This window comes from Schistocerca americana, chromosome 11, assembly GCF_021461395.2.
Source record: "Schistocerca americana isolate TAMUIC-IGC-003095 chromosome 11, iqSchAmer2.1, whole genome shotgun sequence".
Classification (NCBI taxonomy): Eukaryota; Metazoa; Arthropoda; class Insecta; order Orthoptera; family Acrididae; genus Schistocerca; species Schistocerca americana.
The window spans coordinates 89,664,319-89,686,006 of record NC_060129.1 but is presented as its reverse complement, the minus strand read 5'-3'; the positions used below and the strand labels follow the sequence as shown (position 1 = coordinate 89,686,006).

Genomic DNA, 21,688 nt, shown 5'->3' with positions numbered 1-21,688 from the left:
TATAGAAATGACGACCGACAGAGAAATAACAAAACAGCAATTGCTAACTGGTTTTAAGACAGTGAATCAAAATACTTTAAACTTCACAAACAGATAGTTCAACTGCCAGTTAAAAGCATATGTCAGTTGAGAAAAAGAGTAGATAAAGAAAGTGAAGTCACTGAGGGCAGTACTTACCGTCATTAACCCATCCGATAATCTTTTAACGCCCTCGATATCTGCATCCGATCGAAACAGCCCTACAGGTCGCCACTGGAGCTGTTACATACCACACTGATGACGGACCGATCACTAAAACAATCCACAAAACCATCAATGACCAAGATCCATATTTCCTGTTCTTCTTTTGTCAAATTCAGAGTGCATCTGTTTACAGTACTTAATCGGGATCTATGATGAACGATCATTCGCTTAGTGGAATTCCCTACACAAACTGTTAAGTTGCCATGCTTTTTGCCATATTATTGCTTGCGTGTTACAACGTGGACCTCGATGCCACGGAGGATTCTGGGACCATATGGAACAAAGCCTTCGCAGACATGGGGAGAAAAGGCTGGGGCTTTGCAGAGCGTGCAATTTCGCGTGAAATATCCACAGTTCTCGACGTTAGAAATGACGCATGGCAGCAACAATGTTCCTTAAAAATACACAGTAAGGACTTCATATCCGAACGTGATCACACACTGTACTGCGAAACCCACTCCTTGTTATTCCGCGCCACTCACTATTAATTCACAAAGATTGGCACCCACGGCAACTCCGAATTCAAACGACTACACCCGACCGGAGCCAGGGTCCAGTCTTAGTGGACAAGAAATACGCCCTCTTATGTTTATGCTATATAGGTCGGAGATATTGCTGTGTTCACAGCTCGTGCAGTTCGAGGTTTCTTAATCAGGGTCCATAAAATTGGAAGTCGAGAACACTTGACTCAGCTCAGATATTAGGAAGCTTTTTCGAACATCGTTCATGGATGCCGAGGGACCCTTCGTCTTGGAGGGTCCAGGGCACTGATCTGCTTAGACCTTTGATAGCTATGCGACTGCTGTCCACCTGTGGCTTCAGTCAGTATTGTTGCAACCGACATACAATGAACCTCATTTACCAAATATTGCTTGATACAATCCACCTGTATCTCACAGAATATGTAGGTTGAACACCATTAAAACCAAAACACTGCAGGAATGGCAAATAAACTGGTACTCCTGCCTAATATCGTAAATGGCCCCCGTGAGCATGCGTTGCGCCACAATATGACGTGGCATGAACTCGACTAATCTCTAGAGTACTGCTGGAGGGAAATGACGCCATGAATCCTGCAAGGCTGTCCATAAATCCGTAAGAGTGCGAGAGGCTGGAGGTCTCTTCTGAACAGCACGTTGCAATGCATCCCACATATGCTCAATAATGTTCTTGTCTGGCGAGTGTGGTGGCCAGCGGAAGTGTTTAAATTCAGAAGAGTGTTCCTGGAGGTACTGTGTAGCAATTGTGTATATGTGGTGTAGTATCTCATATCACTCCAACTTCACACAACCCACAACATTACAGAGCCTACTGCAGGGACTCGTAATATGTTATTCATGCCGAGAGGAAGCCGATATGGTGTTTGTGTACAGGCAAGCAGATGAAAACGGTCGAGGGACAGTATGTCTTACGCCCTCCAGATCTGTTGTATGCACAGTCCGCTATATCCCTGCACGTTGTCAGTCTGAAAGGACTCGTGATCACACAAACGCCCAAAATGGGTTTCAAACGTTGAGTGATGTGTTGGGTGTCTATGAGGGTACTCGTTTTGGTATAGCTGTGCGGCCTCTCGGCCACCTACATTTTCTTGGCGATGCACAAACACCATGTTGGCTTGTTCCTGACATGAATACCAGACCATTCTGCTGTTTATAGTACGCTGCGTCAATCACACGGCCCCAACACAAGCAACACACGGGACATGGTCAGACGAAGTGCCAGTCATCAGCGACAGCTATCATAGCAACGACACATTTCCAGACCCCTATTCATGGGGACATTTTTCTTCCATTTCTAGTCAGAAACCGTCTCAGTAGTTTGCCAGTTTCATTAATCTTCACCGTGTAGAGAGTGCTGTGTAAGGGCAAAGCTCTTCTGAGTTAGTCTGTGTTTCAGAATCGTCCACAATGGAAGCAGTGCATGAGGTCAGCTTGGCCGCCCTGCTGGACGCTGGGGACGGAGCCGTCGTGACTCTGGTGGCCGGCGACACGCGGCTGGTGGCGCACAGGGTCGTCCTGGCCGCCAGGAGCCCTGTGATTGCCGCCATGTTCCGCCACGGCACGCCGGAGGCCAGCAGTCACCAGCTCGCAGTCCCTGACATGGAGGGCCCAGTCCTGCAAGAGCTGCTGGGCTACCTCTACACCCTGCAGGCGCCCCAGCTGCCCTGCATGGCCCACCAGCTGCTGGCCGCCGCTGACAGATACGGAGTGTCCGTCCTGAAGGCAGAGTGTGAGCAGCAGGTGGCTGCACAGCTGTCTGTCGAGACTGCGGCGGCCACCGCTGTCCTCGCGATTAGGCACTCTGCTGACAGCCTGAAGCAGGCTGCCGTCGCCTACATTAAGGCCCACTTGGTCAGTGTGATGGCCACGCAGGCCTGGGCAGATGCAATGCATAGCCAGCCTGAAGATTTGATCGAAGTGTGTCGCCTTGGTATCTGATCCACCAGTGGAAGCCAGGTGAGCACAAGACAAGCCACTCATCTGTGTTGCTCAGTTTTAAGTATATGTGTATATCTGAGTCATAAATCTTTCCTACAAAGATTGCTTACCTGGGTCTATGATGTTAAATTTATCGTTAGCAATGGCCTGTCTCTGGTAATTTATGCAGCCTTCATTAAATTCTCATAACAGGTTAATCGAAAGTCTAAGATGAACTATGTTGATTAGCAGATAACTTAGCTAAAACAGGTCTTGGGAGATACTAATGATCTGTAGCTTCTTAAATTAGTTTTAAATTACTGCCAATCAATCCTTCTGTTATTTGCGTAAGTACAGGAAGATGTAAAGTAGGTTTGTTAGTTAATTGGTTACATGTTCTGTAAATCATTTGAATGATTCTTTTATTGAAATGATTTGAACGAGTTAGTTTACAGGATGTGTATACATGACTAGTGCTAAGAGTAACGAGTGCATTGCTCCTGCTCATGCAGCTACAGTTAGAGAAATATTTTATGTCTTACATGCTAATAGTTTTGAAGTACAAATTCAACCATGGAATGGAGGGAGTTATCTTCTTGTTTTTGGCCCAATGGTATATGCTGTATTATATTTGTCTCAGTATGTGGTAGATATACCAATCTTGCCGTTTTTCGAATTCTGTTCACATATCTACCAATTCATAATTTTGATGCCAACCATACTAAGTACACATTAACTCTTGCAATGTTCTAGATGCTAGCATAGTACTGCAAACCTTTGACAGGAGATCATAAATTCCTTGCCTGTACTTTTGAGACCATTCTGATAAGGTTCCTTGTATTTCAACCACAACAACTGTAGTAGGTGAGGGTCTGTCATTCGCATTACTGTTGATTGTAGGTCAATTTATACATATAAGGATCTGAGTACATCATCCACTGGATGCTTGACATATTTCCTGATTGAAACTTCCTGCAGGAGAGCTTCTGTAAAGTTTGGAAGGTAGGAGATGAGGTACTGGTAGAAGTAAAACTGTGAGGACGGGGTGTGAGTCGTGCTTGGGTAGCTCAGTTGGTAGACCACTTGCCCACGAAAGGCAAAGGTCCCGAGTTCGAGTCTCGGTCCGGCACACAGTTTTAATCTGACAGGAAGTTTCATATCAGCGCACACTCCGCTGCCGGCCGCGGTGGTCTAGCGGTTCTAGGCGCGCAGTCCGGAACCGCGTGACTGCTGCGGTCGCAGGTTCGAATCCTGCCTCGGGCATGGATGTGTGTGATGTCCTTAGGTTAGTTAGGTTTAAGTAGTTCTAAGTTCTAGGGGACTGATGACCACAGATGTTAAGTCCCATAGTGCTCAGAGCCATTTGAACCCATTTGAACACTCCGCTGTAGAGTGAAAATTTCATTCTAGATATATTTCCTGATTATTTGCTAATGCTGTTCCAAAGGAGTAGATATTTTAACATACAGTTTAGATAAACCAAGAACTTTATAACAGGGAAGTAACTACCGCTAGTATTTAATAATTCTTGCACTGAAGTGGCTAAATAAGAGAGGAACTCCCCTTCTGGCATGTATAACTTCTCATGGGATCGCGATTAATTCCAATTTCAAACAGAAGTGGGCAGTAATATAGATTGTGATTCCAAAGCATCTCAGCCACCAAGTCCAGATACCACAGGAAAGGACGGAGCACAACCACATCACACTACTTGCAGCTGCACCAACTAATACAGCCAGTTATTCCCAAGTCCTCGCGTCAGCATGCTGCTCCCTGGCTCTCAGCAAACAGTGTGTTGTCACCACTCTGGACCTGCCTTGGCAACAATGCTCTCCTGATGACCTTACCAACCTTAGTCAAACTTGCTCATGGATACTGGAATCTGCAGACATAAATTCAATCTCTAATTACAGTATCAATTCCTTGCACAGTTGATTCCTTCTCTCAACGCAATAAGTACAAAATTCTGTAGTCAACGTAAGCATTTTCATCCAAAGTCCCTGCTATATGTGTGGACGGCACTAAGGAAATAAATGAGAATCATACATTCATATCGTTTTACTCCAGACACAATGGTAATATTACACTGTAGCCACTGATACGATACATACACAATTTGCAAACACAGACAGATGTATAGATCAATGACCATCTTTCAAGATTCAGTTTCAGCCTGTATCTTTTCCTCACTAGCTGAAGTCGCACCTGACTTCAACAGAGCTTGTTGTTGTTGTTGTGGTCTTCAGTCCAGAGACTGGTACTATGCAGCTCTCCATGCTACTCTATCCTGTGCAAGCTTCTTCATCTCACTGCAACCAACATACTTCTGAATCTGTTTCCTGTGTTCATCTCTTGGTCTCCATTTACGATTTTTACCCTCTGCACTGCCCTCCAATACTAAACTGGTGATCCCTTGACGCCTCAGAATATGTCGTACCAACCGATCCCTTCTTCTAGTCAAGTTGTGCCACAAATTTCTCTTCTCCCCAATTCTATTCAATACCTCCTCATTAGTAATGTGATCTACCCATCTGATTTTCAGCATCCTTCCGTAGCACCACATGTCGAAAGCTTCTATTCTCTTTTTGTCTAAACTATTTATCGTCCACGTTTCACTTCCATACATGGCTACACTCCATACAAATACTTTCACAAAAGACTTACTGACACTTAAAACTATACTCGATGTTAACAAATTGCCAGTCTAAATTTTATATCCTCTCTACTTCGACCATCATCAGTTATTTTGCTACCCATAGAGCAAAACTCATTTACTACTTTAAGTGTCTCATTTCCTAATCTAATTCCCGATTTAATTCGACTATTATCCTTGTTTTGCTTTTTTTATGTTCACCTTACATCCTCGTTTCATGACACTGTCCATTCCATTCAGCTGCTCTTCCAGGTCCATTGCTGTCTCTGACAGAATTACAGTGTCACTGGTGAACCACAAAGTTTTAATTTCTTCTCCATGGATTTTAGAACCTACTCCGAATTTTTCTTTTGTTTCCTTTACTGCTTGCTGGTCATAGTGCCACACGAAATACATCTGATTGTTATTGGCCTTCTGATTTGTGCATGATTTTTGTTATTATGTACTTAGAGCTTGCGCTCCAACAATTTTTGTATCACTCTAGGTACAATATCTATCTTTCATTCGTGCTTTGTTTGTACTATCTGTATTTTGATATGCTAAGCTACAAGGAGTTGAAACTCAGGACAATATGTATATAAACACATTAGTCCAGTACTAATGGAATATAAATTTTGTTTCGTGTATATTTGAAATACTTTCAGTTGTAGTACAGAATATATCGATTATTTAAATTTTATTTCTCAGCGTACAGTGGAATAGCTATATATAGGACTCATCTTTATGTTTCAGGCTGAGAAAAAATATCGTTGAGCTTGGTAACACGTTATCAGAAGAAACATGGCTGCAAGAACTGACTGCTGATAATCCGAAGATCATTGCAGACGAATCAGCGCATTTTGTCGGAAATAGTGTTGAAACAGATGTATTTCGTACCCAGGAGAAGAGACCGTACGCTACAAATATCTGCAACTTAGAGGAAAAGGAGTATCAAGACTTTGGCTGCAGTTCACGCAAGCAGAGCTTTTCGTCAGACAAGAAGCTCAACACTGATGGTGTTCAGTCAACAGCACATAACTGTACATTGTCTGATGAAGTATCTCTCAGCCATAGCAGCTTCAGCACTCATTGTGTGACGATGCCAGGGATTACTAAAAAGGAAGATCAATGTGGCAAAATCACTGATAAACTTCGTAGAAACCAGTCCCATGAAATAATGTGTGCTGATGAGAGACCACACAAATTCCTTTCTTCTACGAAATCCTTCACCACAACTGATAATCTCAGTCCACAAAGATCTGTCGTTAGCGAAAAATCAGTAACTGAATCTAATCTTCTCAAAACACCAACTTCACTACATGACAGTGAGGAAATCAAAAAATGTGAAGTTCATGGGGAATCCATTAATCAGTCTTGTAATCCGAAAACAAGCAAATTAACTCACACTGGCGAGAGTTCACACAAATGTGATGTCTGTGGAAAATCTTTTAGTAAGTCATTCCATCTCAAAACGAACACCGTAAGCCATACTGGCAAGAATCTACACAAATGTGATGTTTGTGGAAAATGCTTTACTAGGTCTGATAATCTGAAAGTCCATTTACGAACACATACTGGATACAGACCACACAAATGTAAGGTTTGTGGAAAATCATTTACTCGCTCTTGTAGTCTTAAAAAGCATTACTTAATCCATATAGGAAAGAAACCTTACCAATGTGATGTTTGTGGAAAATGTTTTACTCAGTCAGCCCATCTCCAATTGCACACATTAAGTCATACTGACCAGAAAGTGTACCTATGTGATGTTTGTGGGAAATCTTATGCACGGCCTAATGTTTTCAAGTCACATTTATTAATACATCATAAAGAGTGACAACATAAATGTGATTTTTTGTGAGAAATCATTTATGAGGACTAGTAAATTCAAAAAGGAAATTAGTGCATACTGTCGAAAAAACTCACAAATATCGTGTTTGTGGGAAAATGCTATCCTACATCTGAAAATCTCAAAAAATATTTACTGACACATACCGTACAGCGAAAAGAAAAATGTGAAGTTTGTGGAAAATCATGTATTCTCTCCAGTTATCTCAATATGCAATCCTTAATACATATAGGTAAGAAAGCCTACAAATGTGATGTTTGAGGGAAATCTTTTACTCAACTAATCTCCAATCGCACATTATAATTCATACTGGCCAGAAACTGTATCAATGTGATGTTTGTGGGAAATCTTTGCTCGGTCAGATGTTTTAAAAGGGTTTTAATACATAGTAGAGACAGAGCACACAAATGTGAAATCTGTGAGAAATCATTTACTTAGCTTAATTATCTCAAAAAGCAGGCATTAGTTCATTCTGGCTAAAAACCACACAGATATCCTATTTGTGGGAAACCCTTTGCTGTGTATGATGCCGTCAAGAAGCAAACCTTAATACATAACATCAAGAAGCCATTCAAATGTGGAGTTGTGGGATATCATTTACCATGGCTAGCAGTCTCAGGACTCATGCCCTAGTACATATGGACGACAGATCACATACAAGTGCCATTTGTGGGACATCCTTAATTAAATCTATTGATTTGAAGTAGGGTATACTTATACATACCAGTAGGAAACCATCCAAAATCAGGAAACTGGATACGAAAGTGACATAGTTCAAATGGGAGACAGACCTCACATGAACCTGCCAGTAAGCTTATTTAGATCAGTAGAAATTGGCAGAGAGATTTTATAAATGAGTGTTAGTTGACATCCATAGCCCATAGATCAGTACTCATTTCAGGGAAATTAACTTTATTTTCTATGTAAACCTTATATCGATAATTGTAATTTTTGTGGCAGTGCCATTGTGTGTAGTGCAGAAGATTTAAGTATCTGGTTGTTTTGTAACAGATTTTATTGACTATGTTCGAAAAGTGACAGATTTGTATGTACTGAACAATGTTCACATTTCTGTATTTGTATCATGTTAAGTGTGGCAAAGTATATACCTTTCCACTTGTGTTAGCTTTTCTATTGGTTAACTAATAAAATTACATCTGAATTTGGCATAATGTATACAGACTCTCCAATTTACCTATATGCACAAAGTTTTCAATGTCTGATAACTATAGCTGTTTAATATACTCTATTAAAGAACGAAAGTTATTCAGTATTCACATATGTCTTCCATTTTTACCAAAGCTGGAGTGGAACAATGTGAAGAAGATCGACCATGATATAAAAGGAGACCAGATAGAATAAAAGAGGATACTGTTCTTCTTGTGGCACAGTCGGCTAATGTATCAAATTTTAGTTTCTGAATTTTTAAGATATGATTATGACATTTTGAGATCAGTGATCTAACGTTATATCTCTTAGTGTTAAGGTTTTATGGATTTTTTTCAACTTTTACCTATTGATTTTCATAAATTTGTATTTATAGTTTCACCAGTTTGTTCCTAAAAGCTGCTTTGACATTGAGCCTTGTGGAATTATTGTTACAACAATTTGAGGTATCGTTGTTAGCATTAGTATGAGGGATCCAATGTTGCTGTCAATTTACTTTAAACCATTGAGCTACTGTTCTTTTAATCATGGTGGTAAGAAGCATAAATAACTATTCCCTTTATATAAAAACAAAAGTAAGCATAATTTTGTGCTGGATACTTTTCATATAATTTGGAAATATTGGTACACTTTAAAACATGAGTTTGTAGTTTTGAATTTCTCGTAGTTTCTCAGTTGTAAAACAATTCTTTTTGTGTCAACTGGGAATGACATATGTCATCAAAGCTGGAAAATGGAAACGAAAATGAAGTGTTCCTTCTAACGATTTTCTCGTTATCTATGAATAATACATTGCTATTTGTCCATTGTATACATAAATCATTTACAACTGGCTCCTACTGTCTTCCTAAAAAGTGTTAACAATTCTTACTTACCATATTGTATTTGCATATAATGTAACATACTGTAGTAATTTATATAAGACTGATAAAGGCGCTTCAGGGAACCTGAAAAACTGTTGAAAGAACCAAACAATTTTGATTCCAAGACTGGAGTTTTTATTTTATTTCTCCTCCAATGACGCATTTCACCAAGGCATCTTCAGACTGGCCTACGAGAAAAAATACAACTTTTCATATAAATGCCAAGGCCTCGATCATCAAAATTCGACTAGCAAGGGAAAAAATAAGTTGTTACTGTCAAATATGGTGTTAAGCACATATGATTCCATGTATACAAATGTCCCAGCAGGAAACCACTGTGGTCAGGATTTTAAGAACGTAGTGCAGTGTTCTATAAGTTAAGAGCAAACTATACCAGAATATGCATAAAAAGTTCTCGGTTAACTTGCCACATCAAGTTTTAATAAAATCCCGAGCTTTCAATGACTATCTCCATCATCTTTGTCAGGGGTCCTGTCAGTTTTACCCCTGACGAAGATGACGGAGGTAGTCATCGAAAGTTCGGGATTTCATCCAATTTTGACATGGTAAGTAAATCAAGCACTTTTTATGTAGGATTCTGTCACAAAAGTCTTCATAGTTATACCATAATATGGCTAATAAAATGTTCAGAACCCAGGAAACAGTCTAGTGCACTAAGAGACCAAAGCACACTCAAATAAAATTTTAAAAAATAAGTAAAGGAGCTTACTGATATAGAAATTTAAAATATAGAGGACTGCATCTAAACCACATGAAAGCCTGAGGAGGTAGTTCCTCTTGTCAGATACTTAAAATAGTTCACATGGTGTCCAAATGAAACTCGTCAGCTCGAAAATTGTCAGGAAGTATTCAAAAGCAAATAACTGACTTCATCTGCAAGAAGTATGTATATCTGTGTATAGAGGCAGCAGATTGCCTTTTGAGATATGCGGCGCCATCTACATCCACTAAAACGGGATGAAGCCTGCATGGATGCATCACACAGTACAGGAGACGCAGCTGCTCATGCTTCCAGCTGCTTACACAGTACTCGGCATAGAAACACACAAAAAGTATATGGCTAGTACATGCAGCCCACAGCATATGGCACAAGAGGGTGATGGCTGGCGAAAGTATTTTCACAAAGAGGAACATGAGAAGTAGTAGACCCGTATAAGAGAATTTGCTTAAAATTGGAGATAAAATATTTATACAAATGGGTCATAATAAACTAGTAAAATAAGGTTGTAAAGAATCGAAAAGTATAAAACTATGTACTGGTGTGACACAAACGAGTAAGACAAGCCAGAGGGACCCTAGAGAACTAATTATGTAAAAGAATCATTTCATACACTTTCATCCTCATCAGTCTGTTGTGACCTACCTATGCTAGCCGTTTGATCTCTAATGTTGTTACCACTGATTGCTCCACCACACTGGTCTGTAGTGGAAAAAGAAATACTGGTCCCCAAAACTACAGTGGTTTATCGGTAAAACCAGTTGACACTATAGTAGTTAGCTCAGTCAATAGGTAATTTTTGTTGTGTATCATCTACGTACTATAGATGTGTCAGTTGGTACGCACCCATACACATATTTGATATTGTTATGATGTGTGCTCGGCTTCATGACCTCTCTGTACCTTGATACACACATACATATAACTCTACAGATTTTCCTGCAAGTTCAGCCTAACATACCATAGGAAAACTTGTGATTCATGTAATCCATCAGTTTATAGTTAATCACAGCTTCAGTAAACACAGTATAGCGATGCGAGCTTTTCTTCTACCAAGCCAAGATGCCTTTAAAGAACTGTTAAAAAAGAAGTGTGGATAACGAAGAACAATTGATGAACAGGGAAGGGCAATCACACAAATTCGTTTTGAGAATACATTTAATGTCAGCTGCATCTGTCTCTGTTCCTGTGTCCTTATCAACACAGTACATCTGAAAATGAGTTCCAGTGAACATCTTGATCATTCAAGATACTCAGCAGCTTATAGTACCATAGCTATTGCTTACTCATTTCAAGAGAACCACAATACCATATCCAAGTTAACTTTACATTCCAGAATGAGATTTTCACTCTGCAGCGGAGTGTGCGCTGATATGAAACTTCCTGGCAGATTAAAACTGTGTGCCCAACCGAAACTCGAACTCGGGACCTTTGCCTTTCGCGGGCAAGTGCTCTACCAACTGAGCTACCAAAGCACGACTCACGCCCAGTACTCACAGCTTGCCCGCGAAAGGCAAAGGTCCCGAGTTCGAGTCTCGGTCGGGCACACAGTTTTAATCTGCCAGGAAGTTTCATAACTTTACATTCTTCAGGCCTTTATTACTTTTGTGTAATGGTGTTTATTTTGAAAATTATTGTGTATTTTCTTCAAGTTCCAGTTTTTAATCTGCATACAATACTCACTTCAACTCCAGACCATTATTTTTCTGACTAATTTATCACCATCATGAGTGCTATCAATAAACTCGTAGACGCATTCTTTTTAACTTCATGACTTCTTTCTGCAGTAAACCTGTGCACACACTTCAGTTTACATGAACAATACAGGCCATACACGCAACAGTGAGAGTGTAATATTGAAATGTGTGCTTTTGTGTCGGTAATTTCATTTCTTCACTCCATATGCGTCTTCTGGTGAACACACTTCTACATTTCTATAATGTATAATGTGGTTTGATCGCAAAGACTCAGTTGTCCAGACAAATATGGCTGGTCTGTTACAAGCTGTGATACGGTCTTAATATCAATGCCTTGTTGCCTTCATGTCAGTGGACTTGCGACATTTCTTCATTTTCGTTTTATTTTCCATTTCTGTAGACTTGACAGTCTTATTTCTTTCTGTGGTTCCTGTAAACTCTATCGTTTCTTCTTCTCAAATTTATTTGATAAAGTGACATTTCTGTATGACCAGTCTGTGAATACATTGAAATTTGGACTTCTACACTGATTGTTCTCACAAATGCAAAACGATTCATTTTGTGTGTGTCATGTTTCCTACGGCCTTTACTTTGTACACCTGCTGTAATATGGATTTAAAATAGTTCCCATCACTTATGTCATAGTTGAAGAAACAATGCATATCACATTTTTGATGATGATTTTACCTTCTGATGTCGACATATCTTTCTTAAAGTGTTGCACATCTTTGTGCAATCCACAAATGCAAAATACAAGCTGTTATGAAGTGACATAATTGTGATGTATTGCATGAACTATATTTTGGTAGCAGCAATATTTAAAAATTACTTGAAATAACTGTGGATATATTTGTATGTGGGCAATAGCTTATTTTTTACATACTCAAAGAAACATACAAACAAACTGAAATGTAATGATGTGTTTAAGTGCTAATAAAATTGTTTGAGAGTGCAATTTGCTAAGTTAGCTGTTTTATTGTGGTCGCTTACAGACTTGTACAAGAGGTTTCATATCATGCAGGAGTATCCTGAGGTGTATTTAAGGTCTAATGTTCCATGACGCAACAACTGACAGAAATCAAACTTAAACGTAAGTTGTTGGTGACAACAGGCTTTATTAACTTTGACCTCTGTTGGTGCTTGTGTCAGTATTGTTCGTCATTACACCCTGGACAATGTGATAAACAATTTAGGTAACTTGGGATATTAAGCCTGAAACAAGCCTGAAGGTGTACCTGCATGGTTCAAAACCAGTTGTACTAGTATCTGATGGACTACAACATAACAGCGAATGTGGCAGATTGAACTCTCAGTCAATTTTAGCAGCATTTCAACACATCAGTATATTCTAACTTGTTTTAGTGTTCTTTTCAGTATTTATGATCATTTTATCTGTTGATACCCTACTCAGGTTGTTTGCAATAAAATTTTTTGCACTGTTGCACAATTGACACTGTATGGTTCATCTTTCTTCATTATGAAGCATACTGTTCACTACTATTTCCTTCAGTGAATTATTACACAAATTAACATTTTAAGAATCACCATGCGACCCACTGTTAAACCCTTGACCTTCCAAATCACTGATTTCACTGCCACCAGCATTGAGAATTTTCTCAGTACCGATTAATACAAAACGAACGTATTTCAACAAGAATGGCACTGCCACCCTCATGCCAGGAAAGAGTGACTCTTGAGTTATTTTCAAGTGATAAAGAAATAACTGTATTGCTGCAGCAATTTCTGAGAAGCTATATTGTGGTAATGGCTCACAAGATGCCATCAGAATATTACATGGCTCACACCTGGTAAAAAAGCATTCAGGCATGGAACTACTGTGAAAGGAAAATTTATCTGTGTGAGTGCAACTGTAAAATTTTGAATTTCTGATAGGTGGAACACAGCGTCACACATGGTAATCATGGTTGTAAGGAGTAATCCTCAACGAAAGTAAAATAAGGGTAACACAGTGTAGTTACCATCAATAAAGCTGTACTGAGAAAGTTAGAAAACAAAATAGAAAACATAGTAGATCTAGTTTACTATTTGGTAGCCGTTTAATGGATGATGGGTCAAACGAAGGGGGTATCAATTCAGGTTAACTATTGTAAAAAAATCATTTCCAAAAATGAAAAATCTTTAACTTCAAACCTAAATTTACGTAGAAACTCTTTTCTTAAATACTTTCTCAGGGCTGTTGTCTTGTACAGAAAAGAAATGTGGATCACATTCAGAGAAAAGAGAATTTTTTTTTGAAATTTGGTGTTATGGAAGTTAACTAAAAGTTTAACAGTAAATTGAATAACTATTGAGGAGCCAGTAATCTGATTGGAAAGAATAATTTTTCGACACAGCGAGACTAAAAGGAAGGCTCTATTGATAATACATATCACGACACTTCAAGGAATCACCAGTTTTCGGATGGGGCAAGAACTTGTGTGCAAAAGTTGTCAAGGGAGACCAGGCTTCGAACTCAGTAAGTAGGTATGCTCTGTCGTATGTAAATTGCAATGGTTTTCCAGACGTGAAGATACTCACATGAATTAAGGTAACATGGAGACTTGCATCAAAACAGTCCTTAGACTGTGGGCCATACAAGAATAAAGGGCTATACTCAAATTATGTAAATGTGGTGCAGTCTACAGCGTAGCTCATCGATACACCTGTAAACATAAGTCAATACATATCACATCTGCAGTATACATATGGTGAGGCAACGGTTACTTCCATGCACCACATAAAATTTTCTAGCACATGATCACTTTATTCTTTTTCACAAGATAAATAATGTGATGTTACTCACCTGAGACATTCTGTTGTCAAGCCCCATTATAAGGAAGGCAATAGGAGATGTCAATAATTACTACATTTATATGTAGTACTACAGAAACTTTTGAGAAGCTGTGTTGTTGCAATGGCTCACAAGATGCCATCAGAACATAATATAGCTCACACATGGCAACAAATTATTCAGCCATGGAACTGGTAATAAGAAAAGATATCTGTGGCAGAGGAACTAGAAAATCTAGAATTTCTGTAGGGTGGAACTTTGCATCACACATATTAATCATAGTTATAAAAAGTAACCCTCAACAAAAGTAAAATAAAAGTAAAATTTCTGACATGATGACATAGTCTAGGATAGTATCTCACCTGAGCAACAATAATATCCTCAGAAAATGATAGTCTTGATTTCAGAAGTATTTTCCTAAGGAGAATGCCATTTACATATTCATGCATCATTTTCTAGAAGTAATAAAACATAAAATAATGTCGGTTAGTATTTTTTTGCACGCTAATCTAAGGAATATAACGTGCAAATCACAGTATTCTCCTAAACAAATTGAAGTTTGGTAGACAGATGTTACAACCAACAACATATATTGCCATATCTAACCAAAAACTGCAAATGTTGTACTTAGTAATTCAATCAGTGCAGTCTGGGAACATTGTTCTGAATGGGGGGAAATCACGAAGGGGCATCCGAAGCCTCAGTCTTAGGTCCACTATTGTCCCTCTTACAGGTAAACTATGTCCAGTCTAACACACAACAAGCAGGATTATTCCTTTTGCGGAAGTAACTAGCACAGCATTTAATCAAATCATGCATACAGAAACAGAAGAAATAGTCTACAAGGTTCTTAAAAGTATCATTGATAAGTTTTCTGCAAATGCTCTCACTCTAATCTTTAAAAAAAGGAAAACCTATTTAACTCTGTAGACCCAGCAGTCTTAACCAATAATAACTGTAATGCATGATAAATAAATAATAAATGGAGTAGAAACCCCAAAATTCTCAAGTGTCTATACTGTGGAGAATTTGAACTGGATAAAGTACATTTTGGAAGTGCTAAAACAACACAGATTAGCCACATTTATGCTTTGGATAATTGCCAATCTTTGACACAAACAAATCAGTAAGTTTACAACTTTAGCATATTTGCATTAAGTAATCTGTTATGGAATAATGTTCCATGGGAAACTCACCTTTATGAAACAAAATCTTCATTGCTCAAAAACAGGCTCTAAGAATAATATTTGGTGCTCACCCACAATCATTTTGTAGACATTTATTTCAGGACTTGGCCATTCTGACCACTGCTTCAATATTATTAACTTGTTGTAAATAATCTACTGCAATTCAGGAGTAACAATAATGTACATAATTATAATACCAGGAGGAAGAAGACATTCATTACTTTACATTACGATTATCTCTAGCACAAAGGCAAGTGCACAAAGTAGCAACTAAAATTTTTGATAACTTAACAAACTGAGAAAGATTCTCCTTCAAAATTCCTTCTGCTCCATAGAAGAATTTCTGTTATTGCAGTGTGTAACAGGTGGTGGGTAGGAATTTCTGTTATTGGAATGTGTAGCAGGTGGTGGGTAGGAAATACATCTGCATATTTAAATAATGATGATAATACTATCTTAGAAATGTTCAATATGTAAGCAAATATACAAATTAATGTGAGCTCTGAATTAAAAATGATTCATTTCACATCATAAAGATTTATCATGCAAAATGATCCATGAAACATGAAGCTAACCATCTAGATAATCTGCTTATTAATATGCAGGATTTACTATTATACACAGATACTAAATTCTGTTGAAGCTGTGAAAATTATTCACAAGTAGCGACCAGTAATGTATGTCTATGTTGAGACACCACAATAGTATCCTATGACAACCCCAAAAACTTCCTATGTATTACTGATAACTGTATCCCTAAAGTAGGCCATGAAATTAGCCATTGCACACAGACAGTAAAATACAATGCTGGACTTCAATTTATAATATGTCTTCATATAGACCAACTTTCTTACTATTATTGAAAACCATATCAAAATCCTTACAGTAGTTCCTGAGATTAGCCTTCAAATACAGACAGACAATAGAGAATGCAGTAATGGATTTTAAGTTATGGTATGAGTAGACGACATGAACTTTTTTGTCTGTTATTGCAACCTTAAAAGGTAGTGAATTTTAGTTTTTAGGTGAGGATAATGTTACAGGGTTTTATACGTTCAGTCTTATACTCCTTCAAGACATCTTCATTCTCATTCCCATTTGGTGTCCACTACATCTCAATAAATTCATTTCACAAGCTGTTAGTGTTATTGCATCTTCCGCATTAATTGTCCAGGCTTCACTAATATAGTACAGCACAGGTCATCATAAGGTAAAGAGGTATTCTTATGTGCCAGTGGACTAGGGAAGATAACATTATCAACACCGCCAATTATTTTGTTTACATGTGACTTCCACCAAGGAAAGTTTATAGCCTATATAACTGTTCATTCTGTCTAAAACTTTACGTTTAAAACTGCTCTCACTCTGCACACCTTCTTTAAACCAAACTCCAAGATAAGAGAAGAAAAGGAATTATCAAAATAGGACAGAAATCGGTAGATATGATGTACAGACTCTATGAAATTGCTCTGCACATCTCTATGCCTAGTACAAAAGTATTTAACACAAACAAAGAAGGATGCCCCCAGCCATGCAATCCATGGTGCTTATATTTCTAACCATGTAAACACTTAAAGGTGTTGCTGTATTCCACAGCCACTTACAATGTGCACACATTATGGGAATGGGAATCGCAAGCATGTAATCAAATTCAGGTGTTTTTGGATGAATTGGTGAGTCTTTTATAAGTGTCACTGAAAGATGTGGTCATGTTACAGTTTAGATCAAGATTTTAACTCTGCCAGTAACAGAATGAGAACCCAAGTAATTTGGACTGACGACAATAGAGATAAGAATCATATGAAATCGTTATATGTGCTTTATCAAAAAATCACCTTGACTCACTAATCAGAGAAACATCTTGTGAAGATAATATTTTACACCTACTGCTGACAATCAGCCCAAACTTTTCGACTTATTTAGCATAGAACAGGAAATCAGTGTTTATAAGGCAGTTACATTATCAGTGACTGCAGCTATAATAGAAACACAAACCCATTATGTTGTTTAACCTATTCTAGTAACTTTAGATGAGACACCATTATTTGTCTGATCCATTGCTATTACAGTCCTTCTCCCTCATCTTTCACTTCCTGTTCTAGCAGGTGCTATTACCGTACTACTTACTTACCAAAATTGAATACGTTATTCCTTGACTCTGAAGGTGGAAGTGACCCCATTCTGTATCAACATGTATTCTGATTCTTTGGACAACCAGTCGATTACATTTTAATTTTACCACAATTTGGTGTTATTTTAGAAATTATGTGTCAAGGTAGTGGAAAAACTGAATCATTTGGAACTTTGGAGATTTTGTGGTATGTTATCAATTGGACTAATATGATTTATTATGTGATTATACCACGTATTCACAGTGGGAGTGGATATTGATGCATTAGCATATTCTACATCAGCAACAATAATTATTGCCATATCAACAGGAACTAAGAAATTCAGATGATTAGAACACTATGCAAAAAAAGTTCAAATTTAACCCACCAATATTGTGAGTCCTATGGTTCATTTTCTTATTTACAAGTGGAGGATTAACAGGTTTAGTATTAGCAAATTCCTCCCTTAATATTGAACTACAAAATACTCATTTTGTGGTTCCACACTTCCACTATGTATCAATTATAAGAACAGTATTTGCAATTATAGGAAGTGTCACTTAAATGACACCCTTTATTTACAGTATTAACTATTAATAATACATGATTAAATATCCACTTCACAACTGTACTTATTCAACTATACCCTACTTTCTTTCCTGAGCACTCCCTATCATTAGCAGTGATACCACGATAATACAATGCTTACCCAGATGTATGTACAATATGAAATGTAGTGTCAAGCATTGGATCAACTCTCACAATTGTTGGAATCAATATGTTTGTTATAATTACATAAAACAGAATGGTTGTAAGTCCACCTATCATAATATAAGTAGATCAATCGACTAATTACAAAGCAACCTTGGAACACAGTTTTTCAGAACTACCAGTAATTTCTAGAGTTTAATATGGCAGATTAGTGCAGAAGATTTTAGCTCTGCAACAGGCCTGCCGTTTGCTGGAAATAATTGGCGGCAAAGCGACAGAATTTATCGCCTTAAGACAGATCTTCACCAATTATGGAACAATTACCATTGTTCCATCGCCATATTATATTTGTACTATTATTAATTACAGTAATTGTATGCTATGCTTTTAGTTACATACTAGCTATTGCCTATACAAGCTGAAATACACTTTATGTGCAAGTAATTGAAACCATTTGAACAGCATTACCAGCACTACTCTTTATTCCATTACCTTCATAATGACTTATACCTACTTGATGAGTCAGTAGGTACAATAACTACAATCAAAACAACTCGATCTACAAAGATACTGGAGTTATGAATATTCGTATTTTGTAGATTTAGAACTTGATGCTTATACAACTTCAGAAGAACATCCAGAAGAGATGGATTTCGATTACTAGATGTTAACAATCCAATATTTTTAACTATAAATGTTGAAGTATCAGTATTAACAACAGTGTCAAATGTCCTACACTCATGATCAATACCAGCATTAGGAATTAGTATTCACACTACACATGTCGGCTGAATCAAGGAACATTAACAATAAATCAGCTTGGGTTATTCTTTGCTCACAAATTTGTTTGGCAAACCATACATTTATATCAATTGTAATTGCAAGAGATTCAGTAAATTTACTTATCAAATTATTATTTAAGATAATATAAGGAGTTTGTTAAAAAATCACTGCAGAGTAAGTGAACACTTAGTACACCTAGGAACATGAGATGGCTCAAAGTAGGTAAAGGCCTTTTAATAAAAAGAATAGAGAAATTAAAGGCTACTTCAGATGGGGAATTTCTAATCTGAATCTTTCAATTATCGCCAATCATACGATTCTCTCTGTTTATTATAGATGCATTATTTGACGAAATAAACTTTTTATTTTTTGTACCAAATCTTACTGAAAGAGAAAAAGGGGTAACTGAAAGGAAGAACCTAATCTGTAAAAGATAACAAATTTATTCTCCACAATTCATCCAGTTGTCACATCTCCAATTTCTCATGAAAATGAACTAGAACAATCTTAGTATTACTATTAATCCCTTCACTATTTGGCTTACACTATCACAAATCAACATTGCCTGAAATAACATAACCTTGATGACAATGAAGTCCCATACTCCTTGACAGAGCATAGGGGATGCAATGCTGAACTACGCAAGGACCTAGCAGAGGTGGTTTGTCATTACCTTCCTCTGACCATAATGGGGATGAACGAATTATGATGATGAAGATGGCACAGAAACACCCAGTCATCTCAAGGCAGGCGAAAATCTCTGACCCCACTGGACATCGAACCTGGGACCCTGTGCTTGGGAAGCTAGAATGCTACCATGAGAACACGAGCTGTGGACAACATAACCTTACAGAAGGAATATAAAACTCATTAGGACCAAAATCGTTTAATGAAACAAAATTTATCTTCATCTCAGTTTTTGTTATTATACTGTTCCACTGTTTCATGCCTACTGTTTTCAGCACTATGAGACATTTAGCACTAACATTCGCAGTTGCCTTACCTATATGATTAATATTACACTTTTAGGATGAATAAATCACATCAGTCATATATTTAATCTTGTGGTACCCCAAGATGCACCACCTTCACTAATATCATTTATATGAGTAGTTCTAATTGAAATAGCTAAGAATGCCTTACAACCTGGAACATTAGCCATATAATTAACCATGAGTATAATAACTGGACACATATTATTAACATTATTAGGAGAAACAGGATCTTCAATAGCAATAAATTTAATCTCATTGCTAATTCTTGGTCCAATACTAATGCTGGTTCTGGGATCAGCAGTAGCTATATTTGAAGCTTATGTCTTCTCAGTTTTAAGAACTATATATTTTAGAGAAGTATACTAAACTTATGATAACAACTCACTCAAACAATCCTTGTCACCTAATACATTATAGACCCTGACTATTGATGGGGAAATTGGAGTAGTAGTTCTAGTATCAGGTTTAGCGAAGTATTTCCACTTATTTAACAATATCCTGTTCATCACTGGAATTGGAATTACATTTCTTACAATAATTCATTGATGATGAGATGTAGACTGTGAATGCACATACCAAGGACTACATACAGAATTTTTCTCAATTGAATTATAGCAAGGGATAATTTTACTTATTGCATCATAAGATATGTTCTTCGTCACATTCTTTGGCACTTTTTTTAGTACAAGATGAGCACCAACTATTGAATTGGGAATATTATAAGGGCAAATAGCAGGTTAGCTTTTTAACATTTTCTTGCATCAGGAGTAAGAGTAACATGAACACACCACAGACTTAAAGAATCCAGTCAAACTCAGGTGTTACAAGGATTATTATTAATATTACTATTGTTATCATCTTTCACTACAGTTCAATCATACGAATGTTGGTAAGCATCTTTCACCATTGCTGATATAGTTTATGGATAAACATTTTTGTTGCCATAGGATTTGATGTGGTTTGTATAGTTATTGGAACAATTTTCCTAATAACATGCATACTTTGACATTGAATAAATTGGTTCTCACCAACACAGTGCTTTAGATTTGAAGCCACTACTTGATAATGGCTGTTTGTAAATTTATATACATACCAATTTATTGATGATGAAGGTATTGATGATGTAGGTAATAGTTTTCCTTCTATAAATAGTACATTTCACTTCCAATCAGAAAGCTTGATTATCAGTCAAGTAAGACAATCCTAGTATTACCTACAAAAATTTCTAGTAGTTTTATCACTCCAATAATTGTTATAATTATTGCAACAATTCTAACAAAAAAGTTAATTAATGATTGAAAAATTACCATTTGAATACGGATTTGATCAAAAATGTATTAGCACAGATTTGTTTCTCCCTTCTATTTTTCTTAATTGCCATAAACTTTCTGATCTTAGATGTAGGAATTGCATTAATTTTAGCAATTGTAAGCATTATGAAAGCATCAGATATTATAATCTGTACAGTATCAACAATATTCTACATTTCAGTCCTTCTAGGAA

At 37.3% G+C, this 21,688-nt stretch overlaps 1 protein-coding gene across 1 annotated transcript in view; it reads left to right on the top strand.

Annotated features, from left to right (window-relative positions):
- The first annotated feature begins 2,150 nt into the window (after positions 1-2,150).
- Positions 2,151-21,688, top strand: part of LOC124553283 (BTB/POZ and MATH domain-containing protein 1-like) — a 100,624-nt gene continuing 81,086 nt past the window's right edge. The window contains exon 1 of the mRNA XM_047127165.1: positions 2,151-2,660. Within this exon, the coding sequence (XP_046983121.1) occupies positions 2,151-2,660 (510 nt within the window). The remainder of the gene's footprint in view (positions 2,661-21,688) is intronic.